The sequence below is a fragment of the Crotalus tigris genome, unplaced genomic scaffold (assembly GCF_016545835.1).
Source record: "Crotalus tigris isolate CLP2741 ecotype Arizona unplaced genomic scaffold, ASM1654583v1 scf7180000020347.5012614909:4044961, whole genome shotgun sequence".
NCBI lineage: Eukaryota > Metazoa > Chordata > Lepidosauria > Squamata > Viperidae > Crotalus > Crotalus tigris.
This window is the reverse complement of record NW_024097978.1, coordinates 2,527,391-2,546,378: the sequence shown is the minus strand read 5'-3', so window position 1 is coordinate 2,546,378 and position 18,988 is coordinate 2,527,391. Positions and strand designations below refer to the sequence as shown.

The following is an 18,988-nucleotide window of genomic DNA, read 5'->3' as shown; positions in this document are numbered from 1 at the left end:
TGAGTTTGGGCAGACTCAGGGACACAGTGGAGGATGGGGGGGGGGTCTGGCATGCTGTGGTCAATTGGGTTGTGAAGAGTCAGACGTGACTTAGCGAATGAACAACAAAATACAATTTGTGCCCCAGTGAGTCATAGTTTCAGAGATACCGTATTTCCTTACCTAGACAGAAAAACAAAATCACTGTGAGCAGGCAAAAAAGTAATGGGAGAGGCATGACTTTCAACTTCCTGCAGACTTCCCCATTCAGTTTCCTTGTGGGAAGCTGGCAGGGAGCATCAGAAATCTTCCTTCCTTCCTTCCTTCCTTCCTTCCTTCCTTCCTTCCTTCCTTCCTTCCTTCCTTCCTTCCTTCCTTCCTCCCTCCCTCCTTCCCTCCCCTCCCCCTCAAATGCCTGCCAGCTTCCCCATTTCCAGCATGAAAATGAGTGGGCAGCCAGCAGGAATTGCAAGACCAAGGCTAATAGAACAGATTCTGTTGTGATGCCTCTTCTTCCATCTTCACAATTCTCATCATAGACACTAATTATGCCTGTTTGACTGTGATTTAAAATACCGTATGAAGCAACCTCTATAGAGTATAAATCACATTTTATACTTTATGCCAGAAGATGGAAACTATGGCTTTGAGATATAGAAGAACAATAATTCCCTAGCTAACATAACCAAAAATACTGGATATTGGGAGATGTAATTCAACAATATTTCAACTTCAACCCGATTAGTATGCTATATGAAACCTACCAACTATGGCTTATTCAGAAGCCACTCAAAACATGGTTTAGCACAATGAATGAATTTGGGGATTGATTGAAAATCAACTAGAAATTTCCATGCTAAGTAATAGAACTTGAATCATTCAGTTTTCAACACTGTACAAGACAATAGTTCTATTTTTGTTATTCTGTTTCATGTATTTTCAATGGTCAGTCAGAAGATAGGGTAAGGGTAGTAACTACTAACTAAGATATTATTTCTTTGACCAAAGAACTATGTATCGTAAAATGATTTAAATAATAACACTGTTGGGGATCTTCTTATGTATTTCTTTATGTGAATTTAGTTTGGGGGGTGGGGTGGGGGAGTTAAAGAAGAATGTTCACAACATTTCTAAGAGGAAAAAAAGCAATTATGTAAAACAGTGATTGGAAAATGCCATCAGTTGACACAATTATAAATAGATTTAGAAAATGATTATGTCCAACTCTTGAAATGTAATCAAAGAGACTCATCTTTCTGATGAATGGGAAGCTTTTCTGAATATTAAGAAAGTTTTCCTATATTTGCCTGTGGAAATGTAAATACATACAATAAAACCTCAATTTAATGAATCAACATTTAACAGATTTTAAATGCAAGAGACTAAACTGAAATAACACACAAGTCAGTTCCATGTAAAAATAGTTTGGTGGAGGCAGTTAAAATTTGCAATTAAATTCTATGTTAATCATTTGTGTTATATATTTTATATGTATAATTATATTAATAATTACTACTGCCTTGAATGGCATTATCTGAAATTTAATAGGTACTTGGGAATAGCAGATACTATTCCCCCAACTGGTTCATTAAATTGTTACTTTCTAATTAAGATTTTCCTAAAGAAGAAAGGGTTGAAAACAGATTAGATTGATTTACCAATTTGGTTCCTAGGGATAATCAAGTTAAGGCCCAAACCTTACTTATCCAAAGCTCTTTCCAGGCCATTTTAGTGAATTTGGTGATCTGGTTCACCTACCTTATCCACCTTCCTCCCCTCTTCTCCTTTTCCTTCAGTCTTGCCCTATCATATGTCAATGAACATTTTTTAGAAGTAGAGAAGTCTATAACTCCTTGTTTTTATTTCTTGAAACCCATCATGACAAGCTAACATGACATTAATTTAGAAAAGTTTTCCTAACCAACTTGATAATTGTGAATAAAATACCTGTGAATCTTCTAAGATCTTCAGTGACATGGCTTCACCCTCAAGCCTTCGATATGAGCAAACCGGTATATCAGATAATGTCTCCAACAGTGGGCTGTTTAGGGTTTCTGGCAGTAAGAGACTCAGAAGACCAGATAATACACTTGCCACTCCAAACACAATGTATGGCAGACACCAATATATAACTTTCTGTTTAAAAAAAAAAAAAGGATTATTTGGGGTGGCAATTATACTTTGGCATAATTAAATAATTTTAAAATGCTGCAAATTGCGTAAATTCAGTACCCCTTAACTGATCCCAAAGTATGTATTTTCAATATGTATGTTTATTCAATATATATTATATTCAATAATTTTAGTATGTAAGGAACTAAAAGAAAATTAAGTGTCAGAATCCAATTATATTTCATCTCTAGTTATCAACTATAGAAAACCCCATTTCTGCCTTCTCTGGATTCTGTCATACAATGAAGGGAAGGGGGAGAACAAAGGGGCTTTATGGCACTCACTTCCTTCAGTACACTTCAAAGGGACTGGATGTGGATATCACCAAAAGGACTAACCATAACAATGGGGCTATTACCTTTCATGTACTTCTTTCTGAAGTCTCCCTCCAGCCAGCAGTAAGGAAAAGGGGGTGGGAGTGTAATGCCTGAGACTGTCGCTGGAAGAAGGGGGTGGTTGGGTGGGGCTACTGGGGAACCCTTAAAATCTTGAATGGGAGAGCTTGAACCCCAAGTCCTATCTAGAACGCCTGCAACCATTTTCTCTTAATAAAGGATGCCTGTTGGAAGAACTATTCCAAGAGTTCTGTCTTCTTAAGATGCAAAGTGGGGTGGGTCCTTACATTAGACAGGATTTGCAAAAAAAAATTTTGCAAAAAAAATTACCATGTCAGACAATGGAGAAAGAAAGGGGGAAAACTCCCCGGAAAGAGAGCCGATGCCCCGACTGGAATGTCGGGATCCGAGAGGTCAGATTCCTCAGGGGAAGAAGTGGTGGAGGCACGAGACCACAAGCCTCGTTGGTCAATGGGCGTTGGAAAAAAAGGCGAGTGGGAAAAGAAATCAAGAAAGGTAACTCTGAGATGGGGGCCCAAGCAACCAGAATGGAAGCAGGAAATGGAGAAATCCCTGCACGCAAGTGAAGCCTTCAATGGAGAAAGCTGGGCACCATACTAGGACTGGATCCTAGAGAAAGCTATTGACCTGATGAAGAGAACTCTCAGCTCCCTAGGAGAGGAGAATCCTGAGCCCTATGGCCGCCCCAGCTCCTGGAGCCGCAAAGGGAGAGACACCGAGGGGGAAGTGGAACCTGCAACCCCGGGGACATCTGCTGATCCAGTAGTCCCCACCCCCTACCAAACCACAGATGGTGATCTGGACGGAAGACACTACTACTAACAACGGAGGCACCGATCCATTCCAAGATGTCCGCCATTGGAGGTGAAATTCAAAGGGGAGCCAACACGCTTGGGGTTTTTCCTAACCCAAGTCCTCAGCTACATGGAGGAATACAGGCGGAACATCCCCAGCGACAAAGCCCGCATCCGGATCATGCAATCTGCCCTGGATGGACCGGCTGCAGATTGGGTGGTGAACTTGCACGACTCCAATGCCCCAGAGCTCAACGACTTCAACTGTTTCATGTCCTCTCTGAGAAGGCGATTTGAAGACCCTCTGGCTGATCGCCAAGCCCGCGAAAGGATAAAAATGATGAGGCAAGGCAAACGCCCGGTGGCTGAATATACGCAAGAATTCCGGGCCATTGCCAGCAAATTGAACTGGCCAGAAGACAGCCATTTCAAAGACGGACTAAATTATGACCTATATGACGCTTGCCTGCCCCGAGGGGACCCACACCAACTTGAGGAATGGTACGTCTTGACAGAGGAAGCAGAGATCGACATATTAAAGAGACACTGCCGAGGAAAACAATGGAGCCTGAGTTGACACACGAACCAGTGAAACCATTGGCTACAGCCAAGAAGCAAATGGGGTGTTTCCAGTGCAGAACAGAAGGGCATCGAGCTGTAGAATGCTGCTCCAAAGCCCCCCAGCACAACCCAGACAGATCCCTGATCAGCAAATCCGGAAAGTCTTCAGCTAAGCCAAAAGAAAATGCCATGATAGAAATTGTGGAACCCCCCCCCCCACCTCTGCTCATCAGAGGGAAAAAACTCCAGCCTATACCGCAGGGCCGGTGGATGCCTCAGATGACAGCTCGGAAGGCGAACCCCTGGTAAGTGGACACATCGCACCCATCCTCAAGACAGTGACTATATTAATTCCCCCGATGCCCGAAGCCATGAAGGTGAAAGCCTTAATAGACTTTGGCTGCACCTGCTGCCTCATTAGCCCGACACTAGTGGGGAATCTGGGCATTCTGTTGAGGAGACTGGAACAACCAATCTCATTTGGCCAGTTAGATGGATCCATAGCAGGGGGGATGCCAGCTACCCTAGCCACTTTACCAATACACCTCTCCCTGGGCAAACATGAGGAGGACCTAATGTTTGTGATGACCCCAGGCATGGAATGCCCAATGATCCTAGGGATGGAATGGTTAAAAAAATGGAACACCTGGGTGATTTGGAGGATGACAGTAATCAAATTCCAGAAGGGGGACCCTATGGACTTAAAATCCCAAGGGGCGCTACCAGAATCAAGAATAGAAAAAGCATCCATGGGAGAGGAAAAGGGACCACCAGAAATACCAGAGGAATACAGAGACCTTTATCTATCTATCTATCTATCTATCTATCTATCTATCTATCTATCTATCTATCTTTCTATCTATCTATCTATCTATCTATCTATCTATCTATCTATCTATCTATCTATCTATCTATCTCTCTATCTATTTTTAAAATTTATATGCCGCCCAATCCCTAGGGACTCAGGGCGGCGTACAAAATTAAAATAATAAATATAACAATAAAACAGTAAAATAAGTGCATTCATACAGCATGCCCCAATCATATCCCGCCCCCCCCCCCGGGGACATCAACCCCAGGCCTGCCGGAACAGGAGAGTTTTAATAGCTTTCTTAAAGGCCGGCAAGGTGGGAACAGTTTGAATCTCGGGGGGAAGTTGATTCCACCAGGTCGCAGCCACCACAGAAAAGGCCCTTCCCCGAGGGCCCACCAGCCGACATTGTCTGGCCGACGGGACCTGATGGAGGCCCAGTCTGTGGGACCTCACCGGTCTCTGGGAACTATGCGGCGGTATGCAGTCCTGTAAGTAACCTGGTCCTAAGCCATGAAGGGCTTTAAAGGTGATAACCAACACCTTGAATTGCGTCCGGAGACCCACAGGAAGCCAGTGCAGCTCGCGGAGGATAGGTGACACGTGGGTGTACCTTGGTGCACCCACAATCGCTCTCGCGGCTGCATTCTGAACCAACTGCAGCCTCCGAACGTTCTTCAAGGGTAGCCCCATGTAGAGCGCATTACAGTAATCCAGTCTTGAGGTGACAAGGGCATGAGTGACCGTGAGTAGAGCCTCCTGGTCCAAATAAGGCTGCAACTGGTGCACCAGGCGAACCTGGGCAAAGGTCCCCCTGGCCACAGCCGATAGATGTTGTTCCAAATTTAGCTGTGAGTCCAGGAGGACACCCAAGTTGCGTGCCTGCACTGAGGGAGGTAAATTTACCCCCCCCCAGGACTAATGATGGACCATCAGGATGACCCTTGGGGAGCAAGACCCAGAGCCACTCGGTCTTGTCAGGGTTGAGTCTAAGCCTGTTCACCCCCATCCAGACCCTCACATCTTCCAGGCAACTGCACATCACATCGACTGCTTCACTGAAAGGACACGGGGTGGAGATATACAATTGGGTATCATCCGTATATTGATGATACCTCACCCCGTGTCCCCGAATGATCTCACCCAGCAGTTTCATGTAGATGTTAAAAAGGAGGGGGGACAGGACCGAGCCCTGAGGCACCCCATGATCGAGGTGCCTAGGGGTCGATCTCTGTCCGCCCGCCAGCACCGACTGCGACCTGTCAGAGAGGTAGGAGAACCACCGCAATACGGTGCCGCCCACCCCCACCTCTCCGAGACGATGCAGAAGGATACCATGGTCGATGGTATCGAAAGCCGCTGAGAGGTCAAGAAGCACCAAGATAGAGGAATGACCCCTATCCCGGGCTCGCCAGAGGTCATCGGTCAGTGCGACCAAAACAGTCTCAGTGCTGTAGCCGGGCTTGAAACCAGATTGAAAAGGGTCCAAGTTTTCAGTGAGGAGAGGGCGGATGAGCTCCCCCCCACCGACTCACAGACTGTGCCATTGAATTCAAGCCTGGGGCAAAACTCCCGAAGCCCAGATTATACTCCATGAGCCCAAAGGAGAAGGAGGAAATGGAAAGATTCATAAAAAAGAAACCTAGAGAGGGGTTTCATTGAGCCAGCCAAGCCTAAAGTGGCTGCCCCAGTCCTCTTTAGAGAGAAGAAGGATGGCTCTTTACGCTTATGCGTGGATTATAGAGCTCTGAATACAATCAGTGAAAGCAACCTATACCCTTTGCCCCTCATGAAAGACATGCTGTCACACCTCTTGAAAGGGAATTTTTTTTTTCTAAACTAGACCTAAGGGAAGCTTACTATCGCGTGAGAATTAAGGAAGGGGACGAATGGAAGACCGCATTTAACTGCCCCATGGGGTGCTATCAATTCAAAGTCTTGCCATTTGGATTACAAGGGGGCCCTGCAGTCTTTAAGCAATTAATCAATGACGTTCTAAGGGAGTACCTGTTTAAGGGGGTCCTTGTTTACTTGGATGACATTCTTATCTTCACCGAAACAAAAGAGGAACATGTCGACCTTGTCAGAGCGGTTTTAAAGAAGCTGCGAGCCGCCCACCTATATGCCAAACTCTCAAAATGCGAATTCCACCAGGAAAGGATAGACTACCTAGGTTATCGCATATCCCCCCAGGGCATTGAAATGGACCCAGAGAAGGTCAGAGCAGTATTAGATTGGGCACCACCCCGCACAAGAAAGCAACTGCAAAGTTTCCTGGGCTTCGCAAACTTTTACCGCCAATTCATCCCCTCATTTGCCCAGATAGCCTTGCCCCTCACTAACTTACTAAAAACGAAGGGAGCATCCTCAGTAAAACCTAGCCAGCCACTAACATGGACAATGGAGTGCCAAGCAGCGTTTGAGAGACTAAAGAGACTTTTTTCTGCCAAACCAGTACTAAGGCACCCAGACATGGATAAGCCCTTCGTAATACAGGCGGATGCAAGTGATGTGGCAATGGGGGCTGTTCTATTACAAGAAAACGATGATGGGGTATTGCAACCCTGTGCACATACATCCAAGGAACTCACAGAAGCAGAACAGCGCTGGTCCGTATGGGAGAAAGAGGTATATGGGATACGTTGGGCATTACTCATGTGGCGACAGTTCCTGGAAGGCAACAAAATCCCCTTCCAGGTGTGGACTGATCACAAAAATTTGGAAGTCCTGAAAGTGCCCAGGAAGCTCAATCCCAAACAAGCCCGCTGGTCCCAGCATCTTCACCAGTTCCAATTTAAGCTCAAACATTTACCAGGGAGAAAGAACTTCTTGCATGCCTCAATATAACAGCATGCGAGCCACAGACTCTAAACCAATGATGGCAGAGTCACAACTGGCAGCACCAGTAAACCACAAGAACCCAAGCTAAATTAAAACCACAACTGGACAGCCAAACTGGAATTGAATTCTGGAAAAGTTTGGAAACAGATGAATGGTTCCAGAAAAACAAAAATGTGTGCACAATGAGAGACGGGTTGCCTTGGGTAGGGGAAAAGTTATATATACCAAGAACCCAAAGAGTCACATTCGTGCAACTTTGCCATGACACAAAATCAGCAGGGCATTTTGGATTTGTAAAAACTTTACACTTAATTAAACGGCAATTTTGGTGGCCATCCATAAAAAAGGACATAGAAAGCTACGTAGCCAGCTGCCCAAAATGTGCTACTGCAAAGAGGTTGCAAGGGAAATCTCCAGGAATATTACAAACAGTGGCAAATCCCTCAGCCCCCTGGAGGGAAATAGCCATGGATTTTATAGTGGAATTGCCAGAAAGCAATAATACTGTTGTCTGGACAGTCACGGACTTGTTTTCCAAACAGGTGCATTTTATCCCTTGCCAAAAGATTCCCACCGCAAAAGCCTTAGCGAAACTTTTCATCCAGCACATTTACAGATTGCACGGGGCACCCCAACGCATCATCTCTGATAGGGGAGTGCAATTTATGTCTGCATTTTGGAAGGAATTTTTATCTCTTTAGGAACCACTCAGGGACTGACATCTAGCCACCACCCACAGGGGAATGGGAGGGCTGAAAAAATGAACTCAGTACTTGAGCAATATCTAAGATATTTTCTTAATTTCCAACAGACCGGGTGGGCGGTCTTACTCCCTTTTGCAGATGTTGCCTACAATAATGCAGTCCACTCCAGCACAGATTACACTCCTTTTCAAATAGCCACCGGTCAAAGTTTCAACCTCATGCCAGAATTAACCCCAAACGAACCAACGATCCCATCACTGAAAGAATGGATGGAAAAACTACAAAACACCTGGCCAATAGTTAGAAAAGCACTAGATGAAGCTAGGCAGGCATACAAAGCACAAGCCGATTAAAAAAAGGGTTGAGCCTATACCATTCATTATAGAAGAAATGGTGTACTTATCTACAAAATATCTAAAGTCCTTACAGCCCTGTAAAAAACTTGGACCAAAATATATAGGGCCTTTTCCAATTAAAAGAATCATAAACCCAGTAACAGTAGAATTAGAATTACCCAAAAATCTCAGGCAAATACACCCAATTTTTCATTGCAGCTTGCTGAAAAGAGAGCGTCAGTCACCTTTACAGCCAAAAATCCCCCCCCCACCTCCAATCATGGTGGAGGGCGAACAACACTTCAAAACAAAGGAAATCCTTGACTCTAGGAGATATCATGGAGCGACTCAGTACCTAGTTGCCTGGAAACACCTCCCTGCCTCACAAAACGAGTGGGTCCATAAACGTCATGTCAGAGCCCCGAAGCTATTAAAGAAGTTTCACACAGAATATCCTAACAAGCCTGACTAACTTTTATACCTATTTTATTTTCTTTCAGGTGGATGAAATTATTTTAAGGGGCAGGATGTCAGAATCCAATTATATTTCATCTCTAGTTATCAATTATAAAAAACCCCATTTCTGCCTTCTATGGATTCTGCCATACGATGAAGGGAAGGGGGTGAACAAAGGGGCTTTATGGCACTCACTTCCTTCGGTACACTTCAAAGGAACTGATTGTGTGTATTGCCAAAAGAGCTAACCATAAGAATGGAGCTGTTACCTTTCATGTACTCCTTTCTGAAGTCTCCCTCCAGCCGGCAGTAAGGAAAAGGGGGTGGGAGTGTAATGCCTGAGACTGTCGCTGGAAGAAGGGGTGATTGGGTGGGGCTACTGGGGAACCCTTTAAAACCTTGAATAGGAGAGCTTGAACTCCAAGTCCTGTCTAGAACGCCTGCAACCATTTTTTCTTAATAAAGGATGCCTGTTGGAAGAACTATTCCAAGAGTTCTGTCGTCTTAAGATGCAAAGTGGGGTGGGTCCTTACATTAAGAAATTATCAGTCCACTAATGGGAGAAGATGGCAAAAAGGTAATGGGCAGCAAGGAAAAAGCACAACTGCTTAATTCCTTCTTTACTTTTATGGAAAAACAGCCCAATCTATCAACAACAACAGAGTCAGAGACAGAACAGGAATGCAGGTCAAAATAGGTAAGAAATTGGAAGAGAACACCTATCTACTCTAAAAAAGTCCAAATCACCAGGACCAGATGGTTTATATCCCAGAGTTCTGAAGGAGCTGGTAGATGGGATCTTGGAACCACTGAACCAAATCTTTCAAAGATCCCAGAGCACTGTGGAAGTAACAAGCCTGGAAAAGAGCTGAAACTGATTCCAATCTTCAAGAATGGGAAAAAAAGTGAATCTAGGAAATGATCAATACCTGGAAAAATCCTGAAAGAGATAAGCAATAGATTTGTGAGCACCTACAAAATGAACAAGACGATCACTAGAAGCATGGGTTTGTTAAAAAGATATCATGCCAAACAAACTTTACTGCCTTTTTTTGATAAAGTGACTCTTCTTAAAAACCTCGAGTGATGAAGCACCCACAACGTCTGAAGGCAAGCTGTCTGAAGGCAACTATAACTACATGGAGGAAGCATGCAGTGAGGTGCCTCAAAGTTCTGTCTTAGGCCCAGTGTTCTTCAACATTTTCATAAATGATCTAGATAAGGGCATAGAAGGGGCACCTATCAAATTTGCAGATGACACCAAGGTGGGGGGAACTGCCAACACTTTAGAAGATGCAACAAGATGCAGTTCAATGGTGAGAAAAGTAAGGTCTTGCACTTAGGCAAGAAAACCAGATACACAGATACAGAATAGGGAGTACTTGGCTCAATAATAGTACCTGTGAGAGGGATCTAGGTAATCCTTAAACAATGCTGAGACCCTAAGAAAGAATGAAGAAAAGAGGAACAGATACAGTATTATAAGGGGTCTGGAGGCTAGACCATATGATGAATGATTAAGGGAACTAGGTATCTCTAATGAAAAGAAGGGTGACATGATAGACATGATAGTACAGATCTTCCTGTACTAGAGGGGCGGTCACAGAAAAGAAGGGGTCAACTTATTCTCCAAAATACCTGAAGGCAGGACAAGAAGTAATGCATGGAAGCTCATTAAAGAGAGATCTAAACTAGAACTAAGGAGAATCTTCCTGATAGTGAGAACAATTAACCAGTGGAACAGCTTGCCTCCTGGAGTTGTGGGTATTCCATCACTGGAGTTTTTCAACAAAAGATTGGACAACTATTTGCCAGGATGATAAGGTCAACTGCCTTGGGCAAGGGGTTGGACTAAAAGATTTCTAAGGTTCCGTCTGGCCTGTGATTCTGTGAAAATTATGCAAGCACAGATAAATATACAAAGCTATACTAGACAGAGAAGAAGTGGAAACATATAGTGGCTGATGAAAACTAGATTGAAATTAGCATTTTGACTCTAGGAAATGATCTAAGTCCTTTGGTAACCTTCCCATCCTTATTTTATTCTATCGTGGTTGTCTCTCTCTCTGTGTGTGTATTTCTGACTGGAAAAGCATCAGCTGGATAAACTGTAGAAGTCACAGCTGTCTTCTTTTTCAGATCCCATCTGTTTCGGTAATGGTGATAAACATAATAAAAAGCTTGACTTTTTAATAAAATCAGTGCTTTCATTCTGACAGAGAATTTGCCTCTATCATTTACCCAGGTATGTGTTTAGACCACAAAGAAGATAGGAAGTTTACTACTTTCTATTTGAGTAAATACTCTAGAGAGTATTTTCGCTGGAATAAAGTAGATGGTGCAGCATAATGAATAGCTTTTCCTATTCATTAGCAGGAGGATACAAGGGGAATTGTGGTGAAGGGCTAAGTGCCGACCCAATGTGCAAGAGTGTCCCAGTTACAACCTGTGTTTATAATCAGATCCTCTATGTCCAAATTGATGCAGCAATCACACCAAGAATGGTTAAGAATGTTTTTCACCTCCATCATTCAAGCAATCTGAGCTTAGAGCATCTTAATATGTCAGACAAGTTACCCTGAAAAATGAATGCAATGTAAGGACCCACCCCACTTTGCATCTTAAGAAGACAGAACTCTTGGAATAATTCTTCCAACAGGAATCCTTTAAGAGAAAATGGTTGCAGGTGTTCTAGACAGGACTTGGGGTTCAAGCTCTCCCATTCGAGGTTTTAAGGGGTTCCCCAGTAGTCCCACCCAATCACCCCCCTCTTCCAGTGACAGTTCAGGCATCACAATCCCACCCCCTTTTCTCCTTTCTTCCATCTGGATGGAGACTTCCGATAAACTACATGAAAGGTAAATAGCCTCCTTTGTTATGATGAGGCCTTTTGGTGCTAACCACATTCAAACTCTTTGAAGTTGCAATACACACATTCAGCTCCTTAGAAGTAAACTGAAGGAAGTGAGGGCCATAAAGCCCCTTTGTTCTCCCCCTTCTCTCCCTCTTATGGCAGAATCCAGAGAAGGCAGAATTGGGGTTTTCTATATTTGATAACTAAAGATGAAATATAATTGGATTCTGACATGCACTGGAAATAACCATGCTGATCCCTCTGTGAGAAAAGGCAAGAACTTTGTCCTAAAGGATAATACTGCAACCTACTGCTTCATTAGATGTTGCTTTCATATTCTAGTTACTGGCTCCCTCCTGGGTCAGAAGAATAAAGAAAGAAACGCTATTTCCAAACTCTGTGGAAGGGAGTTTCTTTCTGAAACTCCGCAGTACTATTGCAATGAAAACAGAGGCCAGCAATCAAATGATAGGAGGCAGACTTGCAATGGGCAAATTGTAGTCCAAAAGTTCCAGTAGACCGAAGCCTCTAATAGACAATGTAGCTTGTCTTCCATTTTCCCATGGAAAACACCACTTTCTTGCAATATCACCTTGAATTGTCTTTAAATGTCTCAGCAGTGGGCTGGCAATGAGAGTCCATTTAGAGGGCATGTTCTAAGCAAGTGGGGTTACCTCTCTGAGGCAGGACAAGCTGATTGTGTGGATGCAGCCCTTATCACAAAATTTGCCTCTAAAATACAATACCATAACAGCACCGTTTCTATTGCAAAGAAACAATTTAAATAAATCTACACATTTTTGCTAATCCCATTTGGAGGTATAATGAGCATGAAGGGAATAGAAAATAGTTCAATCATACCAGAGATGGGACAAAAGGAGCAATAATTCCACCAACTCGAGAAAACATAGAACAGGTTCCCATTCCAACATTCCTTTAGGGAAGTAAAACACAATGATATTCATGTGAAAGTCTTTTCCAAATTAGGATTGGAGTTATACTTCTAAATTCCAAGAGATCTAAGAATTGTTAGAAGTTTAAAATAATTGTAATATAATTTTTTATATTTTAAAATTATATATTTTAATTATAATTATTTTAAACATTTATGATAATTGTACCATTGGAAATCCCAGAGCTAAACAAAGCTTTGAAAGCCATTGAGAGAAAGGGAAAAAAATATTCAACCAACAATAATGTCAACAACATTTCAATTCAATTCAGAATAGAACTGGAAGGGACCTTGGAGGTCTTCTAGTCCAACCCCCTGCTCAAGGAGGAAACCCTACACCAGGGGTCCCCAACCTGTGGGCCGTGGCCCGGTAGTGGGTTGTGGCCTGCTGGCTACTGGGCCACGGGACAGGCTGGCCAGTGCACGGGCGTGTGCATGCACATACACATACACACACACACCACTTCTGGTAGCGCCACGGCCGTGGGGCTGAAAACAGGAAGCCACACCATGGGATGCGAAAATGAGACACCGCCACACTGTGGGGTGCGAAAATGTGATGTTGCCACGCCTTGGGGCACAAAAATGGGATGCCGCTGCGCTGCGGGGCGCAGAAATGGGGTGCTGTGCCACGCAAGAACAGGGCAGGGCTAGCGTGTATCACACAAGCACTCGCCCCGCCCCATTTGTGTCATGTGTGTCCTCGTGGCCCTGCTTGTGCACACGCGTGTAAAATGCCTCCCCCTCCCTCTGCCCTACATCATTTCAGACAAGTGGCTGTCCAGTCTTTTCTTAAAAACCTCCAGTACTGAAGCACCCATGACTTCTGAAGGCAAGCTGTTCCACTGGTTAATTGTCCTCACTGTTAGGAAGTTTCTCCTTAGTTCCAGGTTGCTTCTCTCCTTGATTTGTTTACGTCCATTGTTTCTTGTCCTGCCCTCTGGTGCTTTGGAGAATAAGTTGACCCCCTCTTCTTTCTGGTAGCCCCTCAAATACTGGATTGCTGCTATCATATCACCCCTAGTCCTTCTTTTCTATAGACTAGCCAAACCCAAATCCTGCAACTGTTCTCAATATGTTTTAGTATCCTGGCCTTTAATCATCTTAGTTGCTCTTTTTCCAAAGTCTCAACATCTTTTTTGTAATGTGGTGACCACAACTGGATGCAGTATTCTAGGTGTGGTCTTACTAAGGTTTTATAAAGTGATACTAATACATCATATGATTTTGATTTTATAACTCTGTTTATACAAACAAGGATTGTATTAGCTTTTTTTGGCTGCCCGCTGCACACTGCTAACTCATATTTAAGTGATCTTCTACTAGGACTGTTTTTGAGCAAGGTTTCACCTAATCTGTACTTGTACCTTTGGTTTTTCTTGCCTAAGTGTAAAATCTTGCTTTTTCCCATATTAAATTTCATGTTGTTGGGTAAGGCCCATTGTTCAACTTTGTCAAGATCTTTTTGGATCCTGAGCTTGTCTTCTGGGTGGCTATTCCTGCCAGTTTAGTGTCACCTGCAAATTGGATGAGTTACCCTTCTATTCCTTCATATAAGTAATTTATGAAGTTATTGAAGAGTACTGGGCCTATTTAATTTTATTTACATTTAATTCTAAGCAAGATTGTTTTGGCCTTGTATAAATTCAGATAAAAAAATAAGCAACCAAGCTTGAAAACTTGAAACATTTTTTCTAGTCTGAAAATTTATTTTATTCCTTGACCCAACGTTACTTCAATTTAGCCTTCAAACACTCTGATTGTTAATACCTACTAAATATTTTAAACAGATTATTAGATACTAAAATTTTTTTCATGAAATGGTCAGATTTTCAGTTTTCTACATAAAGATAGAGGTTTCAAATTTCCTCATTGCCAGCTGGTTCACAGAGCTTGTATTTTGACCTCTATTTCTTCATGAACGTGAACTGTTAGCACAATAAATTATTACTTAACTACTTGGCGGGGACTTAGTTCCCTTTTTAGTTAGAAGTCAGTTTTTTTCTTGCAGGTTTTTTCCAGGCTTTAAGATCTGGAAAATGATAAGGAAACTTAAATTTGATCCTAATTTTCATGAAAAAATGACATTTTGGAATAGTGCCAGGCTGAAAATTGCTGATAGATCCTGCCTCTGGTATTCTTGGATAAAGAATGGAATTAACACACTATCTACGATTACTCTTTTTGTACCAAAAACTATTTCAATTGTCCAAACCTAGTGAATAGTAACATATTCCATTTAAAACATATTCTGACTTCTCAGTTTGTGCCTGATACGTCAACAATTAGTTAGAATATCGAACAAAATCTTGGAGATCCCCAAGTTTACGGTTAATTTTTGGGTACAACTGAAAAGCAGTACATATTAAAGATAGTTATGGAAAACCTGCAAGAAACTTGAAGCAAAAAGCAAAAATATCTTGTTTTAATAAACTAAATAGCTAGAATTTTGATTAATGTTAAATTAATATCTTATCATTGTGCAATGCAATTAATTCAACAATAGATTTATTGGAGACTTTATGGAGGGAACATGAAGTCCCATGTTTTGGGCTACAATTGTACTGTTTTGGTTTATTCAGCAAATTGTTAATATGGTGTTGGGAAGAAAAATAGTGCTTTAAACTGTGCATATGCTGGCAAATTATGTATCAAAAAATGGGTGTCTCAGAAAGATGAAGATCTATAGCTAAAGGTACTGTCTTAGCTTGGTGAGAGACAGTTACACCTGATTTAAAGTCTTGGTTTGAAGATGTATTTATTCTGTAGAAATGAATTAGTTTTTTATTAATGCAAGAAAGGTCTCATCAGTATCACTGCATATGATAAAGATTTTATTTGCTGTTTAAGAACATAAAGTATTTTGTTTTATATATACCTATTTCACTGTCTTTTTTGTTTTCTTTTCACTATTTTTATAGTTGATTAATAACTTTTATTTCCACATTAATTTTTTTAAAGAGATATTCAATCCAACTCTAAATTCAAATCCCTCCAAAACCAACACATTCCTTTTTATTTGATTTATAGAGCTGCCCAATTCTCAAGATGGCTAAAAATGGTTATATTAAAAAAAGAACCCCCAAAAATTGAAGCACAATAAATGTTCAAAATAAAATAAATGAGCCTGACCATACAGTAGCATATTTCATTCAAAGCCTTTTAATTCTAGATGGGCTCATCCCACAAACTGGCCAACTGGAAATGCTCTAATATTAATATTTTTACTAGCTGAAATATTTATTATACTATGAATATTTTAAAAATAGACCATGTTCAAAAGAAATGCTTCTGAACTCCCATTATATAACAATATTCCGCCATTAATTTTAGCATATATTGGTAACCTTATTAAAACAGGCACATATTTTCTTTTAGGCTTGCATAGAAGTGGTTGCTTTAATTTGCAGCCAAGAAGAACTTGCACTCAAGCAAGTTCCAAAACATTTGTTCCAAATCATTTCTGAAACATGCAAAGCCCTAATCTCTTATTTTGTCTGCTAAATGTATAACAGAATAACAGTGACATTCTTAATTATGTTGACTATGTTTTGTTTCAATATTTTCATTGTCTGCATTTGGACCAAGTGTTAAACAGCTACTGAAGTGTTTTTATATCAACTCTGAAAACCCTGCATTAATACAAAAGCTATACATCCAGTTTTTAAAGATAACATTTTCTATATGATCTACATGCTTTGTCTAAACAAGGCTTTTTAGTTTAGGTTTGCATATTTTATTCAGGAGCTCAAGGCAGCATGCATTCCACTTCCTCCTATTTTTCTCCACAACAAGAATTCTGCTAGATAGGTAGGCTTAAGAGAGAATGACTGACAAAATGCCAATGAGCTTTTCTGACTAAGGTCAGATTCGAACCTGGCTCTCCTTGCCTCTAGTCCAACCGGTTAAACATTATATTTTAGATAGAGCTCAAATTCTAATGAGCAAGAACTCTGATCTTGCTGATTTGCTGCCCCTCTGCTGAATGAGAGAATCTAAGAATGGTGTTCTACCGCCACAAAAACAGAATGGATAAGTGATGACATAGAGTTGCATTAAGTCACTACAAACTGAACTTGTCTTACCTGATAACGGTAGGATAGAGTTCTGATGTGTAGATATATACAATGTTAAAGGCTGAACTGATAGTCAGTTTTCCAAGTAAAGACAAAGAACGGCTGTTCACAATCACAAACACTCCTGCAGCTGTTGGAGCAAAGAAGGATAACTTTTAGAATTCTCTTTATCCCAAAATTGGTTTATTTATCTATCGAACATAGGTACTGCCCTTCATCTCTCCAGGCAGTTTCTACGCAAAGTACTCCCACTGCAGGTCCCCAATCTCTGCTGAGAAAGTATTTATGTGGTAGGCTACCACTGAAAGACAGAACTAAATAAAATCATATGACCTTATTAAAAAAATTGTTTATCAAGAAAAATGTTTTATAATATTTAAACTTTGTAATAATCCACTTTTTTTATAACAGCATGTTTTTAAAATATACGCTGCAAGGGAACAATGAAGATCCCATATAGCAAGATCAAATTTCAGTAATCAGAAGGGGAAATGGTCTTTTTCTATTATAGCAGTGGTTCTCAACCTGTGGGTCGGGACCCCATTTGGGGTCGACCGACCATTTCACGGGGGTCGCCAAACAACGCAGTCCACTATTTTTTCCCCCTTTTCCTTAGCTGTGCTACTCCCTTTTATTCTATTGGCTTTTGAAAGCCAATAGAATAGACTCTCTTGAATAGAGTCTAATTCTATTGGCTTTCAAAAGCCAATAGGAATTGTCCAGGCTGTCTCTGCCCTGCTGAGCCCGCCAAAAGTCCCATTCTGCAAACGGTGCTGCACCAGTTGAGTAGTCCTCGACTTACGACCGGTTGAGTAGTCCTCGACTTACGACCAGTTGGGGGTCGCGGCATTAAAAAGGTTGAGAACCACTGTATTATAGGAATAGCAAATGTTTTTCACTCTGAGAAACAAACTCAGATTTGGATATCATTAGAGCATGTTTTCATTTACAAGCTTAACTTATTGTAGTAATAATACTATCACTCCCATTTGCCTCCCCCTTTGTTATTTCTACATGAAAATGACAGCCATTTTAATTACAGCCTTATATCCATTCAAAAGCAAAAGACAAAATAAAAGTTTTGGCTATGCACTAAATTATTCAAAGTAAATGAAACCTAAGAAAACTGGTTCACTATATTCTGCCAAGCTTACAGAAAGCAGAGAAGCACTCCTGAAACAGAAGTCTGTAAGATTCAAACAGTGAACCATACAAAGCTCCCAGAAACCACATAAGAGTCACCATCATGAGCATCAGCCCCTTAAATCTGAATTCTTGAGTTTAGTACTGAATTCAGTAGGGTAAATCAGATGTTATATAGACGTATTAGCTGGTTCTCAGGGTGGGAGAGGAGGCAGGAGAACTGGGGGTTCTTTCAAATCCTCAACTCTCTCATCTTCATAAGACCATGTTGTCAACATTGCAAACAAATTTGGCTGAAGCCATTTCCACTTGTTTTTGGTTGCCACAGAGTTGGGAGGGGGGATGAGTATTTTTCAGCTTAGTCAAACAATAAATTGTTCTGTGGGAACCACAAAATGCTGCTTGCATTTTGGTGGGCTAAAGCTTCCGTTAGACAGCCTGCTAAAGTAGTTAATTGGGGTATGTGATTTATGACATATTACTGGGGTAGGAAGTTCAACTTTGCAATTTTGTAACCTTTGGGAGGGAACTTCAGTCTTGGTTTCACTTTTGATTGTGCCGATACTATGTAGCCAAATAAAGATGTTCTTTGGGGAAATCTTTTGCCTGGGAGTTCTGCTTTTACTGGTCTCATCTATCGGAACCCTGACACATGTATCTAGATCACGAGTGTCAAACTCAATGCATCATGTGACGTGTTGTGACATATTGTGACTTTTTTTGCATTGCCAGAGCTGAGGTGGGCGCAGCCTCAGCATGATCAACCGACCTGCGGGCCAGCGGTTTGACACCCCTGATCTAGATGCTTTGAAAGAGTTGCTTCCCACCCTTAACTGGCCATTTTTCTGAGCACCATCAGCTGATTTACAGATTGGAAAAATGACAGAAGGAGGGAAGGAGCCTAAAGAGCAAATAAATTAGGCAGGTGGTATCCTTTACCCAGCTGTATGATGC

The 18,988-nt window shown here is 41.7% G+C and overlaps 1 protein-coding gene across 5 annotated transcripts in view; it reads right to left on the bottom strand.

Moving 5' to 3' along the window:
- The window catches only part of SLC22A15 (solute carrier family 22 member 15), a 48,806-nt gene that overhangs the window by 1,466 nt on the left and 28,352 nt on the right, over positions 1-18,988 (bottom strand). For 4 of the 5 annotated variants that reach the window (XM_039366520.1, XM_039366523.1, XM_039366524.1 and 1 more), the window contains 3 exons: positions 16,901-17,021; positions 12,725-12,797; positions 1,927-2,115 (listed from right to left, as the gene is read on the bottom strand). In XM_039366520.1, coding sequence (XP_039222454.1) covers positions 1,927-2,115; positions 12,725-12,797; positions 16,901-17,021 — 383 coding nt within the window. The remainder of the gene's footprint in view (positions 1-1,926; positions 2,116-12,724; positions 12,798-16,900; positions 17,022-18,988) is intronic. The other variant, XR_005559555.1, reaches the window with a different exon arrangement.